This window comes from Muntiacus reevesi, chromosome 2 (genome assembly GCF_963930625.1).
Source record: "Muntiacus reevesi chromosome 2, mMunRee1.1, whole genome shotgun sequence".
Taxonomy (NCBI): Eukaryota; Metazoa; Chordata; class Mammalia; order Artiodactyla; family Cervidae; genus Muntiacus; species Muntiacus reevesi.
This window is the reverse complement of record NC_089250.1, coordinates 124,589,316-124,614,430: the sequence shown is the minus strand read 5'-3', so window position 1 is coordinate 124,614,430 and position 25,115 is coordinate 124,589,316. Positions and strand designations below refer to the sequence as shown.

The 25,115-nt window shown below is 39.4% G+C and overlaps 1 protein-coding gene across 5 annotated transcripts in view; it reads left to right on the top strand.

Annotated features, from left to right (window-relative positions):
* Positions 1 to 639: 639 nt before the first annotated feature.
* Positions 640 to 25,115, top strand: part of UBE2D1 (ubiquitin conjugating enzyme E2 D1) — a 35,737-nt gene continuing 11,261 nt past the window's right edge. For 2 of the 5 annotated variants that reach the window (XM_065922823.1, XM_065922822.1), the window contains exons 1-2: positions 640 to 872; positions 3,828 to 3,998. In XM_065922823.1, the coding sequence (XP_065778895.1) occupies positions 849 to 872; positions 3,828 to 3,998 (195 nt within the window). In that variant the 5' untranslated portion in view covers positions 640 to 848. Of the gene's footprint in view, positions 873 to 3,827; positions 3,999 to 6,746; positions 6,806 to 25,115 lie in introns of those variants that run through there. The other 3 variants (XM_065922826.1, XM_065922825.1, XM_065922827.1) reach the window with 2 other exon arrangements.

Sequence of the window (25,115 nt, the reverse complement as noted above, 5' to 3'; positions counted from 1 at the left end):
GTTTGGCACATTATATTAATACCAGTTAATTCTTACAATAATATATGGAGATTATCTTCTCTTTGGACACGCGGAAACTGAGGCTTAGAGAATTTAAGTGCTACAAGGTCACACAGTGGATAGGGATCAGAACTTGGATTCCATCCCAGGAGAGGGGTCAGTCCACAAAGCCCACGTTCCTCCAGCTATGCTGGGTGGCCTTCCAGTTTATGGGACGACACAAGGTCTATCGTTTAGATAGACCTTATATTAATGGCGAGAGGTCTGAGACTGGAACTCCAGGGCACTCTAACTCTTGAGAAGAGGATTTGGTAACAGAAAAAGGGAAGATGAAAAAAAAAATTACAGGATGAGCTGTAGCACACATTAGAATCCGGTACATGTTTTTAGAGCTAATTTGTTATTATCATTTTACAGATTGGGAACTCCAGTTTCAGTTACTTGATCAAAATCCATCTGCAGAGACTAACCCAGACCTGGCACCTCTGGGCCCAGACGGTGGGTGAAGGTCTCCGACCCGGGCAGCCGCCGAGTAGGATACAGGAACTACATTTCCCAGTATGCTCGGCGGGAGGGGGCGGGGCCGGGCGGCCGCAGGTTCCTTCCCAGAAGCAAAAGCGGAAACAAAAGAGTCTCGCCGGCGTCCCCGCCCGCACACTCGCACACACTAGCGCTCGGGCGCACTCGGAGCAGGCACCCGCGCCCGGAGCGAGCCAGACAGCAGCGAGCCGGGGACCCACCCGGCTGAGCCAGCCGAGCAGCCGGCGATCCGAGCCCGCACTACCCCACGCCCCCGAGCCCTGCAGCCGTCTCCCGCTGGCCGGTGTCCCCGCCGCCCTCCCTGACCGATGGCGCTGAAGCGGATTCAGAAAGTGAGTGCCGGGGCCGGGCCTGGGGCAGCGGGGCGGGCTTCGGCTCGCTGCCCACGCTGACCCCTGTGGTGGTCCCGAGAGACGCGCTGGGAGGGAACGTGCAGGGAGGATGGGCTAGGGCGGGGACCGGGGGCCAGAGACGCCGGCGGGGCCAGCGGGCACCCGACAGGTGAGGTGGGATCAGAGGCAGGTCCCGGGTGCTGGAGGTGCTTGGAGGCAGGGGGCCCGATGTGCGCTCGCGCCGGAGCAGCGCCCGGCGATCCCTGGGAGAGCCTCTTCTGTCTCCAGACCTTCCCAGAATATGTGCCGCTCGGTCACTGCTGGATTTTGCCTTACACCCGGCTAGCTTTGGCCCTTGTCATGCTGCTTTCTTCACGCTGTTTCTGAAGCCTGTCCTCTTTTATGATCTTGCCTTCCCGTGCTCCCGGGAGGGCATGGAAGGTGTGGTGGGCCTGCAACCTTCCTCCGCGGAGCTGTTGGGTTTGTTCTTTCTCTCCTCTGCGGTTGGCTCTTGCTCAGATGCCCGAATGGGCTGGGAAAGCCCATTTGGGGCCGAGAAACCAGGAGAAGCCTCCTGTCCCTTCTATTTTGGTGCCTCTGCTGCTGCCACTTGAGGTCACATAGCTGTAGTGAAAACATAGTTGCTGATACACAACAAGATGACCTCCTGGCTGTGATTCATGGTGAGTCAAGCCAAGCAGGTTTTTTTTTTTTTTTCCCCTCGCCGTGATAAACTTATATGTAAAGTTTGAGACACAGCAGAAACTGTCACAAATTAAATTGTTCGATGCTTTGACACATGGGTATAGGATGAGGAAGAAATGTGTATATTTATTAAACAAATATGTATCCATCCCAACTCGGTGTAAGGAATTGTTTTCTCTTGAATGTTTTTTGCTACCGTCTGTAACGTGAACATCTTACAGACCTGAGATTGGGGCGATTTCTTTCTGTTTACCCTTGTTTCTTGTTGGGTTATTTGGTCTGTTCACTGATACACGTTTTAGGCTTTACTGTTATGGTTCACGTGGAGAACACTGAGAATTTCTTTTTTAATGGGAAGTGCGTTCAGCGAGTTAAGCCAGCAATGGACGGCATGTTTTGTAAAGGATTTCAGAAGAAATACTAGCGAAAAAAATTTTTTATCAACTTTTTCAGGCACGAATCAATAGGGCAGTGATAGGAAAGTATACATTGTATTCTCAGTCACCGTTGATGTCATCTTCTGGTACAGAGGACAGCAACTTTCTGACCCAGCCAATTTGGTGGTGGTGAAGGGGAGGGGTCAAATGATAGATCTGAGAAATCCTGTTATTTTTTGTGCCTGTTAAGGTTATTCTCACTGTAAAGCACATAGCTAATAATCAGCACGTATTGATTAATATGTTTTCTGATTTGAAGATAATGCAGTTACACACTTTTTTCATACACATGATTCTGATTTTGAAACCCCACTCAGCATCTTTGCCATGCCTTGTATACTTTTAAGTGATGATGTAATGTTGGCTCACATTTGAGGTAAACACATTTTCCAAGGAAGTCTTAAAATTCTATTTCCTTCTTCCCTAGCTGTGACAGTTTTTTTCAAGACTGCATGTACAGTAGCTTCAAATAGTGTAAATTTGTCGACAGTAAGTGAACATTCAAAGAAAATGGACACTGTTAAGCGTTCTGGGCAGTTTATCAATCTCCTTGCTGAACCAGTGTATTTGGCTTATATTTATAATATGGCATATATCCAAATCATATTTTTAGTCACTATTAGTTATTTTTAGTTTATAACAGAGTTGTCTGGTAAAAAAAAAAAATTGGGGATGACACAACATCCCATCTCTGTGTGTCAGTCTTTGGCTTCCTTTCTCTGTTACCAAAAAAAGTGACTTGTACAGATCTCTTTTCCATTAATCACTTGTTCAGACCACTCTCAACTTTAGGAAGTATTTTGTTTGATTCCGCACATTTTCTCTTTCTTTACTACCTTCTTGATGAGAAGTTAATGCCAGGGGAGGTGTGCTGTTTGCCATATGAACAGTTAACGTTACAGAGCCCTCTTTGATATCATCAGTATATAAGTTCTTTTTGAATCTTGGGTGCTTCAACAAAAGAATACATGTTGTTAACTTTTGGCCTTTCTTTTAAAATGTATTAAAGTAACACTGTCAGGTAAGGTCATTGGGTTGCGATTTTCCTGGACCTAGAGTGGCAGGCTTTGGAACGGTGCAGAACCTTAAAGAACTTTCAGAAGTGGAGGGCAGGGGAACAGCTCTTGGGCAGTACATCAGAATCAACCGTGGGACACTGCAGACCATCCCCACTGCTGTAGTCCATGGGTTTGCAGAGTTGGGCACGACTGAGCCACTGAACTGAACGAACCACTGCTGTAGATGGAGGGATGCTGCTGAGTCCCTCAGATGGGCTGCTGTGGGAAAAGGTCGTGAACTACTGACTGTGGTTCAGAGAAGGAGCTTGAGGTTTGGAGTGGAGTGCTTTGTCCAAGTTAATCTCTTAAGAAGTGATTTGGCGTGTTTTAAAAAGGTCATGACTTCACAGTTTTTCACTTCATAGGAAAAGATGAAAGATGGTTGAATTAAATGTATTTGTATGAATATACAAAGCATGTGGATGTGAGTGCTTAAAATATATTTCTATGCTAAGAGTATGCTAAGTGATTTAATACTCTAATTTAGACACCCAGTGCCAGTTTTGCATTTCAGCTCATAAATTCACACACTCTTTCCCTATTTTTAGATACAGTGGAAGATGTTGTCACAGTCACCTAAATCACTAAAGGGAAAAAAGTCGAACAAAGTCTGAGGAAAGATACCCTCAAACATGTCTGAAAAAAGAGAATAGTTTTTCAGGTGGACATTTATTATTTTCCAGAATTAATTCTGGAATTAATTCTGAAGTGTTTCTTCTTCTTTTTTCTTTTCTTTGAAATATTTCTTCTATCAGTGGGGCTTCCCTGGTGGCTCAGATGGTAAAGTGTCTGCTTGCAATGCGAGAGACCAGAGTTCGATCCCTGGGTTGGGAAGATCCCCTGGAGAAGGAAATGGCCACCCACTCCTGTACTCTTGCCTGGAAAATCCCATGGACAGAGGAGCCTGGCAGGCTACATTCCATGAGGTCAGAAAGAGTCGGACACGACTGAGCGACTTCATTCTCTCTCTCTTTTATCAATACAAACTTTTGTAAACATATTTTGGAAATCATTTTTTAAATTGCAAATATCATAGTCCTAAATGTCTTGAAAACCAGGAAAAAAATAAAAGGAAATTCTAACACAGTTATCATCTTAGTATTTTCCTTCTAGATTTGAGTTTTGCTTTGCAAATATAGCAACATAGATGACTATTTCTCAGTGTATAATTCTGTCAACAAAATGGAATATTTATATTTTTAATTTCAATTTAACTTAAAATGTATATACATAATGTAGGTTAAAATACAACTTTATAAGTGTTTTGAGCTGTTTAATCTTTTGATTTGTACAGTTTCACATTAGATTGCTTTATGTCAGTCTAGAAAATCTTCTGATACTTCAAAATTGCAACAACAACAAAACCCCAACAACAATAAAACCCCAGCCTTTTGTGGATGAAATATCAAATGGGAGAAGAAGCTGTGGTTTCTATTCCTGGCTCTGTGACTTACTAGTTTGTTTCCCTATCCATACAATTATGCTGCTGATAAGTAAAACTGGCGTGTATGACATATAATGGTTACTCTCTGCTAGACACTGGATTAAGTGCTTGACGTATATTAGTTGATTTACTCATTAGTGGAGCCACAAGGTAGAAATGATTATTATCCCCATTTTACAGATGATGAAGCTAAGGCACAAAGATGTTGAGTAATGTACTCAGAATCACATTCTATAATTGTAAGTGGCAGTGCTAGGAGTCCAAACCAGACAGTTGGCTCCAGAATCCCTCCTCTTAACTATTTCGGTATATCCAGATGAACTCACATCTTCTATCTATTGTACTTAAATTGGATGACATAGAGTCAGATGAGTTTGTGGACATGTTTTGCAAACTGGGACATTCTATACAAATGTAAAGTGGCATTATAATTAATACCTTGGCATATTTAATCATATTCATAGACACATCACTCAGTGTGTTGACTATGCATTGTAAATTTCTGCTTTAAAGTGATGTGCTCTAGATCAGTTAACATGGTAAAAGAATAATATAACTTAGTTTATCTTTGTTCCATCACCTTAAATTTTTCCCCTCTGAAAGGATTTAGGAAACAATGGTTGTAATTCATAAATGTCCTGTCAAAAGAAAATTTCATTGTGAAGTTTTTATTTGAGAAAATGGTATATGAATTAATCTAGCTATTAGTTCCCATAATAGCTTTGAAAAGTAGTCAACAGTTCAGATATGTTAGAAAGACTTTCAGATTATAAGATTGTGACTCCAGGTTCCTTCCGTTAAAAAGGATACGACTTAAAAAGTTTTAAAAAGAAGGAACACAGTATCTGTGCTTCTTGGTAGATAAATGGTTTGCCTTGAGATGAAAAGAAGAAAATGTTCTTTTTCTAAAAAGACACGGTATGAATTTTTCTGCTTTTAAATCTTTGTAATTAAGTTCAGTCTTTCTTTTGCCTCCAGGATCATGTATTTTTCTTCCTTTTTCACAACAAAGGTGTAAAAAGATTAGATAACCTATCCTACTTTAAAAGTTCTGAGGTTCCTTCTCTGTGGAAATAAATAGCATAGATCTAAATATGGCAGTTTATGCCTATTTTAGGAAGCCAGGCACATATAAAAACTAAACCTAGCAGGATGTGGGATTGCCGCCAGTAAAGCAAAGTAGCATCCTTATTCATTTTAGTTCCCCGAAATACATGTAGAAAACATATTTAATGAACACCACTCATCAGAATGATCAGTTAGTAATACTTTCCATCAAACTGAGTTAATGGTTGTCTATAATGAATTGACTCCCCTCCCCCATTTTAAACACTGGATAGATTGGGAGTATGTTTAATTAAAAATAAGTATTTAAATACTTATCCTGTCTCCTCTTAACCCTGTATGCTGGCTTAAAAAATACTGGATAGGGCTTCCCTCGTGGCCCAGTGATTAAGAATCTGTCTTGCAGTACAAGGGACATGGGTTCAATCCCTAGTCTGGAAGATCCCATATGCCTTGGAGCAACTAAGCCCATTTGCCACAACTGCTGAAACCCATGCATCTAGAGCCAGTGCCGGCAACAGGAGAAACCACCACAACGAGAAGCCCATGCCCCACAATGAAGAGTAGCCCCTACTCACTGCCACTGGAGAAAGCCCACTCACAGCAACAAAGACCCACCACAGCCAAAATAAATATATCGTAAAAAAAACCCTCTGGAATATTTAATATAATCCAGATTTGCAGGTTTGGGTGTTGGAGGGACCCTCAGGGCACCTCAGAACAATTGAAAGCAAGACAGTTTCTGTTTCTGTTGGTCTAGATGGCCTCTGAGAAGCTGAGGGTTTTTCCTCCCAAATGTATCTCGGTTCTGGGAGGAATCTGAAGGTTCAGTTACTTACACTAGGCAGTAGTGATAGATAGGCTCCGGGAGCTGTCCTCAGTATTGGGGGGGGACCACCATGGCACTCTTCATCTCCCACTGTGGGTCGGATCACCACCACGCTCTGCAGCTTCCTGTCTTGCCTTTTCCTGGATGTCGTCCCCACTCTTCTCTATTCATTTTATCCTGTTTGCCTGGCTCTTCTTCACCGACAGCTTATTAGATTCCTACTCTCTTTTCAGATTGCCGAAAGCCTTTCCATCTGGGGAGGGGTGGGGGTTGGTTCCTTCACCTTTATTAGCAGTAAAATTAACCCAATGGTTTTCCCTCCAGGCTGCCACCCTCCTTTTGTGAGATGTTTCGATTGCTCTAGGGCATCACCGACTCAATGGACGCGAGTTTGAGTAAGCTCCGGGAGCTGGGGATGGACAAAGAGTCGGACACGACTGGGCGACTGAACTGAACTGAGAGGGAACCCAGCTGAGGTGTTGACCTGGGGCTGTAGTTCTTCTCTAAACCCGTGAAACTGTTGAGGGTGTTTTTTTTGCTTCCCCCAAGTTTTAATGTGTTGTATTTTCATTTAGTTAAAAATACTTTCTAATTTACCTTTTGATTTCCTTTTTGGTCCTTGAGTTATTTAAAAAAAACATGATTTGTTTTCCAAATAATTGGGATGTTACAGAACTTTTTGTTACTGATTTCTAACTTAATTTCATTGTGATCATAAGATGTGTTATTATTTGATGCCTTTAAAATTTTTGACCTGTTTTATGGCCAAGAATATGGTCTTTATTTTTTACTTACACAATAATAACATCCTTCCGGCATGCAACATAGATTTTTGAATGAATAGTGTTTAGTGATTTCTAGTCTTAATTTTGCCCATCTCTGGTTGGCATCTTTTGTTTAATTGCTCAGTTGTGTCTGACTCTGTGACCCTATGGACTGTAGCCCACTAGGCTCCTCTGTCCATGGGATTCTCCAGGCAAGAATACTTGTGCTGTTTCCTTCTCCAGGGAATCTTCCTGATGACCCAGGGATCGAACCCCGGTCTCCTGCATTGCAGACGGGCTCTTTACCATCTGAGCTACCAGGGATTTCTAGTCTTCATTTGCCAGTGTCTGGTTGGCTTCTAGGCTATGTCTAAGGAATGAATGCAAAACTAAAGTCTACACCTTGCTGATATTTTAGTGTTTTCTTGCACTTTTATGAGCTTTCAGAAAAGGGGTGACAAAATCAGTTTAGTGAATCACAAACAGCAGTTTTAAAAATAGAATAAAAAATATTAGTGCTTTGGATATAGTAGTGGTGGTGTTTCATGAGACCTTAGTTTTAGTTATGTATATGTGTTCCTGTGCATGTGTGTTATGTGCACCAGGTTGTGGTGTATAATCCTTTTTTTATTAGTAACTGCTGTAATGAAAGTTTGAAAATCACTGGTCCCATAGCATAGATCTTTAGGTGAGATCACTGTTGTCAGAAATACATGCCATATATTTATCCATGCATGCATGCTCAGTCGCTCAGTCTTTGTGACCCCATGGACTTTAGCCCACCAGGCTCCTCCGTCCATGGCATTTCCCAGGTGAGAATAATGATGTGGATTGCTATTATTTCCTTCTCCAGGGGATCTTCCTGACCCAGGGATCGAACTTGTATCTCCTGTCTCCTGCATTGGTAGGCTGATTCTTTACCACTGAGCCACCTGGGAAGCCTACCATATATTCATACATGTACCTATATGTGTACATATATATATAGAGAAGGCAAATGAACCTATATACACGCATACACGTACACAACACGTAAAATGTTCTAGTCTTGGAACATTTCTGTTTGATACAAACTGTCAATGCTCATTATTTTCTACTACAAGTAGCAGCATTTTATAGTCACTGAGGTAGAGCTGTAGTATTCAAGAATAGTACTGGGTGATACTAAGAGAGATTAATTGCCTTATTATGAAAATGCTTAAGTGCCTACTATGTGCCAGTTATTAGGGATGAAATTATAAAAATGTAAATATTGGTAGATAGGTTTGTGTTTTAAGTAGGCTTTGAGAAATAGACTGCTGCCTTTTTTTCTTTTTCCTTGAAGCATATCTTTCTTGGTTACTATGAAATAAATAGTAGCTTTTGATAATGTAGCATTTAAACTGCTCTGTGTTGCATGTTCCACCATGTGTCAAAATTCTATTATGTATGTAATTTCCTATCATGTTTTTCTTGCTTTTCAGAGTGTCTGAACACAGACGCTCTCAAAGCTTGTGAAGTAGTGTTCATTTCTATCCGTTTATAAGGTAGAAGCCTCCTGGGAAAAGATAATAAGAATTCCTTTTCATTCCTTCATTCGTCACACTTTGGTTTCTCTTGAGCATGACTGAAAATGTGCAAATGGCCTTAATTCAGTACTGGAGCATTGTTGGCTTCAGTGTTGATTGAAAATAATATGCTCTAGTTATTACAGCCTTGAGATGAGTATTGTTTTGAGGTAGGAAGAGCGCTGCAGTGGAAGTCAGATGGTCTGGGCCTCTGTCCTGGCTTTGGCTTTGTGACCTTGGCCAAGAAACTCATAGTCCTTATTTTCTTTATCTAGAAATTTAATGGGTTGAACTAGGTAACTACTGTGGCCTTTTCTGACTTATAATTTTCAGCACACTTAACTAATGTTATGTGCTATTTTCCTTTTGTCCCTCAAACAGCAAAAATGCTCACAAAAATAAATACGGAGCAGTGGTACTGTTTTACTGCTACATGAGACTTGAATTAAAATTCTATTTTAAATTGTCAGAATTGAAATAAATGTGGGCATCTTAATGTATAATATAAAATTAATGAGTCTCTAAAGATATATTACCTTTTGATTAAAGAGCATTTATTTGAGATGCAGATAAGATTTATTTCTCTTTTTATACTGGTAACATAGTGTGATTTTCTCATTCCATTTAGCACCCATCTGTTTCACAGGTATCTTTTGTACTTTAGAGATAATTTTAGGACTTCCCTGATGGTACAGTGGATAAGAATCCTCCTACCAATGCAGGGGACATGGATTCAATCCCTGGTCTGGAAAGATTTCACATGCCACAGAGCAGCTAAGTCTGTGCGCCCCAACTATGGAGCCCACAGGCTGCAACCACTGAAGCCCCTGTACCGAGAGCCTGTGCTCCACAATGAGAGAAGCCACTGCAATGAGAAGCACGTCCTGCACTGCAAGTAGGGAGTAGTCCCTGCTGACCGCAACTGGAGAAAGCCTGTGACCAGCAGCAAAGACCCAGTACAACCAAAAAAACAAGAAAGATTATCCATACATTTAGACAACTGCCTTGCACAACTGCTTTACATATAGTAGATTTTTTAAGATTCAAATTAATGCATTTATGGAGCACCTTATGTATTTAAGGCATATGCAAAATATGATAAGAAGATGTATGGGAAAGCAAGGTATAAGCAGCATTATCTAAGAACTTTTAAACTAATAAAGATATGAGATGTATCACAACAACTCAGTATACTAAGGAAAATACACCATACTTGAGCATGAAGGGAGTCAAAGGTGGGAGAGGCGAAATTTATTTGCGGGAAATCAGGAAGAAATCTATGGAGAAGATAGAACTAGATATAGGTTTGGAAGATTGGGTAGCATTTTTTTTTCCTATTATAAAAGAAATCATGTTTATTGTAGAAAATTCAGAAACTGCAGACCAAAAAAGAGTGGAATGGGATTTCCCTGGTGGTCCACTGGCTAAGAATCCATGTTCCCGATGCATGGGGCCCAGGTTCATTCCCTGGTCAGGGAACTAGATCCCACATGCCACAACTAAGCCTGATAAGAGCCAAATAAATAAGTAAATATTTAAAAAAAAAAAAAAAAAAGAGCGGAGTGATGGTGTTGGGTAGCAAAGACATGGAAAGCAGGTTCATAGAGGAAGCTACAGAAATGCAAACACTGGAAAGTACATGACTTATTTGGAAAGGAGCAGATGATCCTGTTTTGGGGGGTCAGAAAATAGTACGACCTTAAGACTTCATACTGTGGATAGGCCTTGAATACCTGTACTGACAAGTGTTAGTCGCTCAGCTGTGTCTGACTCTGCAACCCCATGGGCTGTAGCCCACCAGGCTCCTCTGCCCCTGGGATTCTCCAGGCAAGAACACTGAGATGGATGCCATTCCCTTCTCCAGGGGATCTTCCCAACTCAGGGATCAAACCCAGGTCTCCTGCGTTGCAGGTGGATTCTTTACTCTCTGAGCCACCATGCTGACAAATGTGTTCTTAATGCGGAAGTTGGGGGATATCATGGAAGGTTTTTAAGTAAGGAAGTAACATTCTTAATCCTATTGCTAGATACACACTTTTGCTCTCATAGAACACAAGATTCTTTACTGTTTATAGATTTGTCACAAAAAAGGACATATAGAGTGCCATGCGAATATAGCAGGGACCCTTTAGAGGCTTCAGGGAAAGCCCCCTTAAGGAAATGATATTTAAGATGAGACAAAGTGATTGTGTGTGCGTGTGTGGTGGGGGGTGTGATTAGGAGTCTTCTGTCTAAAAGGAAATAATGTTTGAAACTAGAGACAAGACAGCATTTGGGGGAAGTGAAAGTCATTATGACTGATATAGAGAATGGTTGGGGGAAAGTGGTTGCACATGTGGGGCTAGAGAGGGGAGAGATGCTCAAAGTCATTTTAAGGATTTATAAATCTTCTATTAAGGCTAATGAAAAACACTGAAAAGGTTTGACAGGGTACTTTCAGGTACTTTGACCACAGAGTGTTGGTAGAGAAATAGGTTAGTTAAGACATTATTGCACTTGTTCAAGTGAGGTCCAGGAAGGTCTGAGCTAGCCTGATGGCAGAGGACATTTGGAAAGGGGTGTATGAGAAGAGTTGTAGGATGATTGTACCAGCCGGCCTTTTTGGGTTGGTCTGACCCTGTGCTTGGCCCTTCAAGTCACATCTCAGGCTCTGGGCCTTAGAGTCTCTACAGACTCTTTGGTCTACTGCCCAGTCTGATCCCAGAGTCTTTAATAGTGTCTCCCTGGTTCAAACCTTTGGTTTGTTATTCTGGAATGTCTCTCTGACTTTTCTCAGACTCTTCTGCCCTTTGGACCTCAGTTTTTATACACGATGGTCCTCCTCCTGGGACCCTTTCAGTGGGAGGATTTGGACTAAAGGGGAATCTGAATAGCTTGGTACTGGTTAGTGTAGAGGGGGATGGGGTGTGCAAGAAGGAAGGAATCATGGTGATCCCAAGTTTAGAGTTCAAGTTACTGGAATAAATGCATTTTTACCATAATCTTCATAAGGTGGACTCAAACACAGTTTTTTACTGGGATACCTTGAATTTGTCAAGATATATTTTTATTTATGTAAGTCCTATGGTGGGAATATTACATATGGTGGTGGTTTAGTCACTAAGTTGTGTCCGACTCTCAGGGCCCCGTGGACTGTAGCCTGCCAGGTTCCTCTGTCCGTGGGATTTCCCAATTAAGGATGCTGGAGTGGGTTGCCATTCCCTTCTCCAGGAGATCTTCCTGAGGAAATATTATGTATGAAGTGAAAGTCACTCAGCTAAAGTCACTCAGTCGTGTCCCGGTCTTGCTACCCCATGGACTGGAGCCTGCAAGGCTCTGCTGTCTGTGGAATTCTCCAGGCCAGAATACTGGAGTGGGTTGCCATTTCCTTCTCCAGGGGATCTTCCCAACCCAGGGATTGAACCCAGGTCTCCCACATTGCAGGCAGATTCTTTACCAGCTGAACCACCAGGGAAGCCCAAGAATACTGGAGTGGGTAGCCTGTTCCTACACAGTGGATCTTCCTGACCCAGGAATTGAACTGAGGTCTCCTCATTGCAGGTGGATTTTTTTACCAGCTGAGCTACCAGGGAAATATTATGTATAAAGGGAGATTTTTGAGTCTTTTCTTTAAAAGGAAGTCATGTTTTAAACCAGAGGCAAAATAACATTTTGGGAAATTGAAAGTCATCATATTGTGGTACTGTGGAGAGCACTGTGGGAAAGTGGTTACAGATCTGAGACACTGGCTAGATAATGTCCCTAAGTGACCTCCAACATTTATTCTAAGCTGTACTCTTTATAGGACTTCAGACTCAATAAATATTACTTTGATGCAGCAAAGTCAATAGTGTCATTTCTTTCTTCATCATCTTTTTGTGTAGGATTTGGCTGTGATGTCTTCATTTTTAATAGACAGTCTTTGCCAGAGATACCTGATCCAAAGAGACAGTGAAGCAGCCAGGACCTTTTTATTGAAGTGAATTTGGTTCCTTTAACTTAATTAATTGGATGTCATCAGCATTTTGAAGTCTTCCAGAAGGAATTTTCATGGTCTAAAATACTTTTTTTTCTTTTCTTTTTAATTCAAGGGCTTAGAGAGGTTCTGTATTCAGAGACATTTCTGAGAATTGTTTGACATCTCCTTATTGAAATAGCTCTAGTCAACTGGATAAGGAGATCAGAGTCTGAACTGTAAGCCCATGAAATGTTTATTTACAGACAAACCAAATATAGCTCATATATCCCTTTAGAGACAACATCAAAATGCAATCCAGTAAGAATTGCTGTCTTGTTTTAGGAGTTTTGAGATAAAGATGGTTGTGTCACATTAATTAATAGCCTGTTGAGCCAGGATTTTTTAAATAACATTTTCATATGCTTTGGATTCAGTAATTTAGATTTTGGACTGTAAATCAGGTCCTGTGCATGGGCTGCTAATGTCTTTTACGCATACCCATTGGGGTATATATTTTATCTATTATGGAGATTGAGACCTTCTGAATGTTGAGACTGGAGAACAACAAAGCATTTTCAGTCTGGTCAGCACAATTTGTTGGAGAATATTTACTGCATCCTGTCATATTAAGGATGATGGTGAATAAGGAAACTCTGACTTGTCATCTTTCCTTCTCCACTGTTCAGATTGGGCTCTTACCCTTCTGGGAGCTGAGAGATTAATGAGGCTTCTCTTCTCTTACATTCCCTTCTTTGTTTCCTCTTATTTGTTTACTCTCTTTGAATTAGGCTGCCTCATCTACTTTTAGATTTTAAGTCCCCTAGAGGCAGGGACTGTGTCTAGGTTGGTTTTATGGAGAACACTCAGCATATTGTAGGGATGTTATAAACATGCCATCTGTGCCAATTTAAAATTCAGTTTCAGGCCTCTCAGTACTTTTCTTTGTGTCTGGTTGGATATAGAAATCTGAACTAAAGTAGAGGTGCTTAGCCATGTAAGGCTATATAAATTCATTAAGTACATGTTTTTGTGGACTCATAGTGCTTTTATAATGGTAGTCATAATACAGAAACAGTATCTTGTAATCTGCCTTTCATTACTGTATCTTGTATTTTTTTTTGAAATTTAAATACCCTAATTAATTTTTTTGTCTTTAATTTGAGTGTCAGATTGGAATAGAAAATTGCTTCATTGACATGGACTATTTTGGGGTGTACATTCACCTCTTTGATATTTATTGCATAGTCTCTGTTTAAATATAACATTAGTTTGTTTTAAGCTTACTTTGTCTCAAAGAAGACAAAAGTTGAAACTAAGTATTTCAGTTTTCAATTTAAAAAGTCACCAGAAATGAAATTGAAAGATACACACGCAAAATATATGTATACACAGTCTGTTAACTATAACTGAGTTCTTTTCATACATGGACTTACAGCTGTAGTCTCATTATTTGATGACCATCTTTTACATTATATGATTTCTCTCTGTGTAACTAGCAGTAGAATTCTGGATCATGATATATTCCTGTGTTCACCTCTAATGGTTACTGTCAGACTTTTTTACTAGTGGCATGTGAGTTCCAGTTCCTTCGCATTTTTGCTGTCATTTGTACTTTTCTTTTCTTATATTTTCACCATCCTTTGAGGGTTATAGTGACATAGCATTTTTGTTTTAATTTGCATTTCCTCGATGATAAATGAAGCTGGTGTATGTTGGCCAGTTGGATACTCTCTTTTGTAATGTGCTTATTTGTCTGTCTTTGAAAAATTGATCTGAGGAATATTTTTATTTAAACATATTCTGAATTCAAGCCTCTTGTCAGATATATATATTACAAATATCTTTTATTTCATGGCTTACCTTTTCACACTTTTAATGTGTCTTTTCTATGAACAGGTAGATGTTCTTTATTTTAATCAGGTTCACGTTTTTCTCTTTTTCTCTTATGGTTAATGCTCTGTGTGTCTTATTTAAGAAATCTGTGCCTCCCCCAAGGTCATGAATACATTTTATGTTTTCTTTCTAAAGCACTGCTACTTTACCTTCCATATTTAAATCTATGATCTATTTACAATTGGTTGGTTTTTTTTGATAAGTTTGAAGTGGAGGAGATCAAGTTTCTTTTTTTTTCCCCTACCTTTTTTTCCCCCAGTTGACCTGGCAGCACTTAGCAAAAAAAATTTTTCCTTTTCCTTCCACTAGAATGTCACTGTCTTCACTTTTAATTTTTGAATTCCAAGCTCGCTATTTTCTTTCCATTTTCAGCACGTTGTTGAAGTTAAAGTAAGTGCTAGTAGGACCACTCGGATGTCAAACACCGTCTCTTATGCTTCTGCATCAAAAGTGTTATTTGTTTATTCAAAACAGATCATATCCGAAGTTGGGTTTGAAAGATATGCTTTCCATTTTTTAAACGTGCAGCTTTCTGTCGTGAAGTTTTGTAGAGCCCTGGGGAACACCATTCACATTGAAATCTATGTGAGTGGTGCCGCTCAGAGCTGGTGCACGTGGCCTGTGGGGCAGAATGCAGCAGCCCTGAGTGCTGTGTTTAGTAACTGGCAAATCAAAAAAGAAAAACCATTACCTTTTCCTGTGCTCCAGCAATCCACATTTTTAACAAATGAGTGTTATTTGTGTTCAAGTATTGTGGTGTGCCACAATTTTAAAGAAGTGGAGTTTAAAAAGAAAAGAAAACTCTGAGGTGATAGCTCTTACAACTTTTTTAATGTTTCACATTTGAGTTTATTTTTTATCTAGAAAGCAGTTTGTGTCAGCCAGGATATTTTATACCAGTTCCTTTCTAGATCACGCTTTCTGTCGTAGGAGAAACTTTCCAGGACTCCCTTGAGTGATCGAAACTTTAATGGACACGTTCAGGAGGTGACCCTTGAGGCCTGTAGCTACTGTTATAAGTATTTTCCTGGAGACATGTAAGGTTCCAGAGGACCTCTTTCCTATATCTTTTAAGCTATATCTAATGAAGTTACTTTTCTCCACAAATAAGTTCTCCTCAAATTTCATGCCCTGGTTTTAATCATCAGCAAATGTGCCTGACCAGTGACTTGTGAGGATTTTTTTTTAATTAACATCATAATCTTATACCATTAAAAGAAATCTTGAAAACTTTGAGAGTGGAGTTGGGATGAGAATGTAAAGTCAGAATCATGACCCCTGTTAGGAAGGATGTGTAGAAGTGCTTCACTCCTGCTAGGCTAAGTTCAGCTGGTTAAATTGAGCTAGGTACAAGTAAGAAAAAAAACCTCTGTCGGCGCCACAGACTGCAGCTCTGTCTATGGGTTTCTCCACCACCAAGGATCACTGGTGATTGGCAGACAGCTTAACTCTGAGTCAGCTCAGCACAAAACCCTAACTCATCTTGGAAAGGCAGCCCAAAGCTATGTTCTGAAAGTAGGTCAGCAGCATCTTAAATAAACCATAAGGATGGAATATTTCAACTTTTGAGGTCTTCCAAATCAGAAGAACCACAACAAAAAATGTCTAACAGAAATTTTGTGTGGCTTTAGACACTTTGATAGAATATCATACATTCTGTAAATTGAAAATAGTTGTCACGGCAGCATATGTTTTTGATAACTTAATGATGAATATTCTTTAGAAATGCATTTCTAGATGTTGTTATATGTTATTTAAAAGGCTACCCCAGCCTTTTTAAGTGACCTGCACTGTTCTCTAACACCTGTTTTTAAGATTTTTTTTTTATTATATGCGATCTACATAAGGGAGTATTGATTCTGATTCTGTTGTCAAATCTAATTATTTGCATTTTGAAAAAAATAGAAATTTGAGAGATCTATACTTTGCTGATCACACTGTTTCTTCCACTGTATTAACTCAAACAGTATCAAGCACATTAAAAAGAAGGCATTGTGCTAACTCTAATGGAGGAGATCATGAATAAATGCAAAAAAATTCCTAGTGTTAAAATAATATTCTGGTAGAAGAGGAGAGGGAAGGAGGAAATTAGTATTTCTTAAGGTTCTATTACACATGCTAGGCATTAAGCTTCTTCACTTACATGTTTTCATTTAATTCTCAATATAGTTCTTCCAGTGATGTCCTCACGTGAGGCCTTTGAGCAGGAGGTAAAGGGAGCTGCCTAAGGTCACATAGCTAGTAAGGGTCAGTAGTAAGGCCAGGTCTGACTCCAAGCCTCTTGTTTTTAAAGTGCCAATTGAGCAGACAGCCACTGTTACTGTTAGGAAGAAGGGGTAAAATTTGGCCATAGGGAGACAGATGGAAGGTTGTTTTAGGAGAGGGAAAATTTTGAAGGCCAGAAAAGTTAGACATGTTCAGTGAACATCCAGGTACTCAGGCCAGACCTGACTACATGATTCTCAAACTTTTTGGTCTCAGGACCCCCTTATATTAAAAGCATTGAGTGCCTCAATGAGCTTTTGTTTGTATAGGCTGTATCTATTAATATTTACCATGTGAGAAATTAAAACAGAGATATAAAAATATTTAGCAATTTAAAAACAACAATAAACTCATCCAGTTAGAACTGGACATGGAGCAACAGACTGGTTCCAGATAGGAAAAGGAGTACATCAAGGCTGTATATTGTCACCCGCTTAACTTATATGCAGAGTACATCAAGAGAAACGCTGGGCTGGAGGAAGCACAAGCTGGAATCAAGATTGCTGGGAGAAATATCAGTAACCTCAGATATGCAGATGACACCACCCTTACGGCAGAAAGTGAAGAAGAGCTAAAGAACCTCTTGATGAAAGTGAAAGAGGAGAGTGAAAAGTTGGCTTAAAGCTTAACATTCAGAAAACTAAGATCATGGCATCCGGTCCCACCACTTCATGGCAAATAGATGGGGAAACAGTGACTGACTTTATTTTTCTGGGCTCCAAAATCACTGCAGATGGTGACTGCAGCCATGAAATTAAAAGACGCTTACTCCTTGAAAGAAAAGTTATGACCAACCTAGACAGCATATTAAAAAGCAGAGATATTACTTTGCCAACAAAGGTCCGTCTAATCAAGGCTATAGTTTTTCCAGTAGTCATGTATGAATGTGAGAGTTGACCATAAAGAAAGCTGAGTGCAGAAGAATTGATGCTTTTGAACTGAGGTGTTGGAGAAGACTCTTGAGAGTCCCTTGGACTGCAAGGAGATCCAACCAGTCCATCCTAAAGGAGATCAGTCCTGGGTGTTCACTGGAAGGACTGATGTTGAAGCTGAAACTCCAATACTTTGGCCACCAGATGCGAAGAGCTGACTCATTTGAAAAGACCCTGATGTTGGGAAAGATTGAAGGCAGGAGGAGAAGGGGACAACAGAAGATGAGATGATTGGATGGCATCACCGACTCAATGGACATGAGTTTGGGTAAACTCCGGGAGTTGGTGATAGACAGGGAGGCCTGGCGTGCTGCAGTTCATGGGGTCGCAAAGAGTTGGACACGACTGAGCGACTGAATTGAACTGAACTGAACATTATGTATTAACATAAATAACATTTTTATTAAAAACAACTATATATTCGTAAACACCAACAACAAGAATAAAGTGCCACTGTTTTATACATGTTCAGATCTCATTATAGTCAGGCTTATAAATGATAGTTGAATTCTCATATCTCGTGCATTCAGTCTGTCACAGTATTACTTATCTTTAACCTAGAAAATTCTACTATATACCCATGAGATAATTGAGAGTGAAAAATACAAATATTTTAGTCTTATTATGAAATTAATTTTGACTTCATGGATCTCCTGAACGTGTATCTATTGAAAGAGTAGGGTTAGGACTAGAAAATGAAAAGACCTTCATTGGTTGAATTTGGTCTTTAATAAGTAGTAGGGAGCCACTGACATTTTCTAAACAGAAAAATGAAATAAATCAAGCTGTGCTTTTAGAAGATTGTTATGCAAGTAATTCATAGAGTATTGGGAAGCAATTATAGTTGAACTGTAATAGGTTTTTGAGGTAATAGTTACTGGGAGCTTCCTAGATGGCTCAGTGGTAAAGAATCTGTCTGCCAAGCAGGGTTCAATCCTTGGGTCAGAAAGATCCCCTGGAGAAGGAAATGGCAACCTACTTAAGTATTCTTGCCTGGGAAATCCCACAGACAGAGAAGACTGGCAGGCTATAGTCCATGGGGTCACAAAAGAGTCAGCCATAACTTGGTGACTACACAACAACAACAAATAGGTATTGGAGTAGAATATATTATTTTGTTTGTCTGACAAGGTGAACAAGGAAAAGGGGAGTCAAAATGAGCCTGGTGACTAGGAGACTAATAATTCCATTAATAAATAAAGGGAACACATAAAAAGAAGGAAGCTTGGGAAGGAAAATTGTGAATTAAGTTTTATAATATATAAAAAATATTTTTCATTATTTTTATTCTGAAATAATTTAGTCTTATAGAAAATTTGCCAAATTAGTGCAGAAAGTTCTCATAAATCCTTCACTTAATTTCCCCTATTGTTTACAACTTACATAACCATAGATATAGCTCAGTTGGTAAAGAATCTGCCTACAATGCAGGAGACCCCATTTTGATCCCTGACTTGGGAAGATCCCCTGGAGAAAGGAAAGGCTACCCACTCCAGTATTCTGGCTTGGAGAATTCCACAGATTGTATAGTCCATGGGGTCGCCAAGAGTTGGACACGACTGAGCGACTTTCACTTTCACTTTAATTTATTGTATCAAAATAAAGAAAGGAACATTGATACAATATTGTAAACTAAACTACTGACCTAATTCAGATTTTACCATTCAATTTTTGACTGTGTTTTCCTGCCCAAGGATCTAGTCTGGGATCCTTTCCTGTCCAAGGATCCAATCTGGGATCCCAGGTTTAGTTGTTGTGCCCCCTTTGTGTGTGTGTATTTGTGTGTGCTTTAATCTGTGACAGTTCCTCAGCCTTTCCTTGTCTTGTAAAAATTTTTAATTAAAAAAAATAAGACAGAAGGACTTCCCTTGTGGCGCAGTGAGTAAGAATCTGCCTGCCAACGCAAGGGACACAGGTTTGATCCCTGATCCAAGAAGAGAGCATCTAAGCCCATGCATCAAACTACTGAGCCCAGATGTTGCAACCACTGAAGCCTGTGCGCCTAGAGCCTGTGCTGCATGAGAAGAAAAGCCAGTGCAATGGGAAGCCCACGCATCTCAACAGAGAGTAGCCCTTCCTCACCGCAACTAGAGAAAGTTGGTGCGCAGCACCGAAGACCCAGGGCAACCAAAATAAACAAATAAGTTACAGTGACCTTAAAAAAAAAAGAAGATGCTTATATGTAGTGGGGGAGAAAAGTGTCATTTAATCTCTCTTAAAATACATAAGAAGCTGAGTAAAGCAGCATTTTTTTCCTCTAAAAAGTTGAAAAATTAGGGAGAGTGGGAGGGGAGGCTCAAGAGGGAGGGGATATATATGTAAAATTTTATACATATATAAATTATGTATATATGAATTATATATAAATTTACTATATGTAATAAATTATATATATTATTATATATATATATGTATAATGACTGATTCGTGTTGTATGGCAGAAACCAACACAATATTGTAAAGCAGTTATCTTTAAAATTTAAAAAAGTTGAAAAATTATTGTAAAAATTTAAAACAATGTAAAAAAAATAAAAGGTGACAACCCACCCCTAGAGATAACTACTATTAAGAGCTTGGTGTGTATTCTTTTAGTTTATTTTCTATGCATGTATAGTATTATGGAATCTCTTGGGCATACTTCTGCCACATATATTTTTCACTCAAAAACTACTATTTTCACACAACATTGTTTGATGTCAACATACATTTCTCATTCTATTTTTTGTTTTTTTTGGCTCTGTATTATGTGGGATCTTCGTTCCCTGGCCAGGATTTGAACCTATACCCTTTGCAGTGAAAGCACAGAGACTTAACCATTGGACCACCAGGGAAGTCCTCTCATTCTTTTTTTTTTTTTTTAAACATTTATTTATTTGGCTGCGTCAGGTCTTAGTTGTGGCACTCAGGTCATTCGGGATCTTTCCTTGAGGCATGTGGGCTTAGTTGCTCCACACATGGGGTCTTAGCTCCCCAACCAGGGATTGAACTCATGTTTCCTGCTTGGCAAGGCATATTCTTCGCCACTGGACCACCAGGGGAATCCCTCTCTCATTCTTTTTAACAGCTGTAGTATCTGATAATATGGCTGTATCATGGAACCATTCCTTTTGTGATGGGCCTTTAGGTTATCTCAGTTTTTCTTAATTATACAAAATGCCTGACTAAACATCTTTATATGCGTATCTTTTCTGTTTGGATGATTATTACTATGAGGTGAAGCTCCTGGATCAGAGACCGTATGCATTTTGAACTCTGATGATTATTGCTAAATTTCCCTCCAGAAGGTACTATCTCAACTTATGCTTCCTCCAACAGCAAGTGACATGCTTATTTCCTGCCAGTCATAATGGTGGTATTCTAATAGGGTGATAGTGGTTTGATTTGGGTAATAACTTTATGGGTGTCTCACAGTTTATGCATTGCTTTATCTTATTTTTCCCTACAAAGTATTATTTTTGCTTTGTTTTGCTTTTGTACACACACACACAATAATTAAAATGAATGATTCTAAATGCTTTGTCTTTGAGATATTTTGCTTTTGATCAGCATGGAATACATTGGATCTTATGAGGATCTTATGGACTTGAGCAACTTGTATAATTCACAAGACAATAGTTCAGTATTAATTCTTAAACAGTGGAGAGAAGAGCAAAGGAAGAGATTACTGACCCTGGCATTTCTTTTAAAAATAAGAATCATTAAATTATTTTTAATTCTCCATATGTAGCTGCAGTGCTTTAAGTAGATACATAAGAATTCCAGTTATGGTAGAGAAAGCATAAATCAGGTAACAGGGCAGTTTCTGGAAAACTTTGAGTAAACTAAATCAGAAGGGAAAAGTATGAGTAGTCTTTAATTTTTTGTGTTTATCTAAAAGTGCACTGGCCTCTGAATAGACTTAGAGCAAAAAGGTGCAGCTTTGATATGTCTGGTTATAGTTTTTTGTTTTATATTTTCACCTCAAGATATCTCAGAAGTTTTCCTTTATCAAATTTGAGGTCTGTCTTTTTGCAGTCAGGGGAGGGTATATATAGTGTTTTTTGTTTTCTGTTGGTCACTCTGTCTGTGCATATATACCATAGTTTCAGTAACATATTTCCAAACAGTGTAACAGGGCATATTTCCAGATACATATTTTGATAAAGGGGTAGAACATTAGAAATTTCAGTTCAGTTCAGTCTCTCAGTCGTGTCTGACTCTGCGACCCCGTGAACCACAGCATGCCAGGCCTCCCTGTCCATCACCAACTCCCGGAGCCTACACAAACTCAGGTCCATTGAGTCGATGATGCCATACAACCATCTCATCCTCTGTCATCCCCTTCTCCTCCTGTCCTCAATCTTTCCCAGCATCAGGGTCTTTTCCAATGAGTCAGCTCTTCGCATCAGGTGGCCAAAGTATTGGAGTTTCAGCTTCAACATCAGTCCTTCCAGTGAACACCCAGGACTGATTTCCTTTAGGATGGACTGGTTGGATCTCCTTGCAGTCCAAGGGACTCTCAAAACCCTCCTAAAAATTCTAGGATGTGTAAGTCTTCTCACCAAAGCACTTGTGTAGTTTTTAGTAGTAACTAATGATTCGTGTGACTGTTAAGAATGTTTGATGTACCATCAGCTGCCTCTTTTCTATAATAAGTGAGCTTTCCTATAATGTCAGCTTTAAATAGACAGCTTAAGAACCTGACCTTTGCAGGAGTTCACTTGTTAGATTTTATCTTTCTTATCCTTAACTCTCACTTCCAACAGGAGGTAGAATCAGGGCACAAAAATTTAAGAACATGATAACGAGTATTTTTATATACTATTTTGAAGGGATTTGAAAGAACAGTCTGACATTTGAAATTTGAACACTATTCAAGACTATTCCAAGTAAAATATGGTTTGGGGTTTTTTTGTTAGTAAACAAAATTAATTTGTATGTATTTCTGTATGATTTACTCACATATGCATTACTCTGTAAAATATATACATGCAAATCGTTAACAGTTTTTAAAATCTCAATTAGAGATTATTTTCTTCTTTTTAAAATTATTTTTTAATTAAAGTGTGGTTGATTTACAATGTTAATTACGGCTATGCAGCAAAGTGATTCAGTTATACATGTATATATACATATACACACATACATCCTTATGTATATTTTCTTTTCTATTATGGTTTATCATAGGAATATTGAATATCGTCCTCTATGGTATACAGTAGGGCCTTGTTGTTTATGCATTCTATATTTAAAAGCTTACATCTGCTAACCCCAGCCTCCCATTCCACCCTTCCCCCAGCTCTGTGTGTGATTCTGTTTCAGTTTCATAAGACACTGTCATTTTTTATTTAACTAGTTTTCTAGTTAAAATAAGGGCCAAGAGGTTCCATTTATTCATTTACACTAATGTTAGAAAACTCAATGGGATGAATCTTTTTAAAAGCAATCTCCTTTAAAAGCCCAAATTAGAAAATGGGTAAATAAAGCAGTCATTCTAAAATGAGGCTATGGGGAATTCCTGGCAGTCCAGTGGTAAGGACTCTGTGCTTCCACTTTTGGGGCTCCAAGTTTGATCCCTGGGTGGGGAACTGACTCCTCAAGCCACTTGTAGAGGGAAAAAGAGATTTTGCCCATGATCATGTGGCAAATAGGTGATGGTGCTGCTGCTGCCGCTAAATCGCTTGAGTCGTGTCTGACTCTGTGCAACCCCATAGACGGCAGCCCACCAGGCTCCTCCGTCTGGACTGAAAACTTCAAAGCCTTGCTTTTTTAACAGTATCACTGAAATCTTCCACTTTATCGTTGAACTATACTGGACCAAAGAAGCTGCTAACTGTGTTAGTTAATTCTTGTTAGGAAGAGAAGCACAGCATAAGCTGTGGGGCAGAAACAACAAAAACAAAAAGGAAGGTACCGAGTTACGCTGGAAGGGACTAAAAAACTTGGAAGGAGACCTGAGTTTGCACTTGGCTTGCTTACTTAGCTCATGTATCAGTTTCTTTTTTTTTTTTTCTCCTGTTTATTTTTTTCATTTATTTATATTAGTTGGAGGCTAATTACTTTACAATATTTTAGTGGTTTTTGCCATACATTGATATGAATCAGCCATGGATTTACATGTGTTCCCCATCCCGATCCCTCCTCCCGCCTCCCTCTCCATCCCATCCCTCTGGGTCTTCCCAGTGCACCAGCCCTGAGCACTTGTCTCATGCATCCAACCTGGGCTGGCGATCTGTTTCACAATTGATAATATACATGTTTCGATGCTGTTCTCTCAGATCATCCCACCCTCTCCTTCTCCCACAGAGTCCAAAAGTCTGTTCTATACATCTGTCTCTTTTTCTGTCCTGCATATAGGGTTATTGTTACCATCTTTCTAAATTCCATATATATACGTTAGTATACTGTATTGGTGTTTTTCTTTCTGGCTTACTTCACTCTGTATAATGGGCTCCAGTTTCACCCACCTCATTAGAACTGATTCAAATGAATTCTTTTTAATGACTGAGTAATATTCCATGGTGTATATGTACCACAGCTTCCTTATCCATCGTCTGCAGATGTTCATGTATCAGTTTCTTAGGAAAGCTTTTCCCTACCACATCCTCTTTCTTCTTTGTCTCTATTAGAGCAGTAAGCTCATTGCAATGATGCTAAGATGCCCATCTTTTTCATTTTAGCATTTTTAAAATCTGGATGTGCCTTATAATTGATGGTGTCTTAAAATGAATCAGCAACATTTCTTCTTAATTATTGATATATAAGGATGTGATTTACCATTGACAGCATCTTAGATTTGATGAGTGCAGTATTTGTTTACATGTGTTCCCATGAAATTGTTCACATCATCCCCAAAGTTTTCAAATACAGAGTATATACAATAATTTTCTGATTTCTAGTATCATCCTCTTTTAAGCTGTAGCCTTGTATGTTGAATAAATTTTTCTTCGCTATCACAGGGATCACAGATATGGTGTATCTACTTTCCAGATCAACATCATCTAGTATATTCCCATATCTCAGTAAATGGTATCTACACCTGTAGAAGGTCTGCTGCCGGGGTCTGAACCCCAGTTCCCCCCATGCTAGTTCTGGGAGCACATAGTGAACCGTGTCTCTTTTATTCTTCATTTGTAAAATGGGAAGCATAATGACACCTACCTGACAGGATTATTAAGATGACAAAACATTGAGTAAATATTAGCTGCTGCTTGTTTTCATCATATATATTTATGACTTTTCTCCTTCCTCTATACACATAATTCATCATCAACCCTGTCATAAGTAGTCTTTTCACAATATCCCAAATCCATCCTCTTTGACCTACCTCTTCTCTAGTTCAAGCCCCTATTATTGCCTGTAGCAATTAATTTTGTATTTCCCCTTTT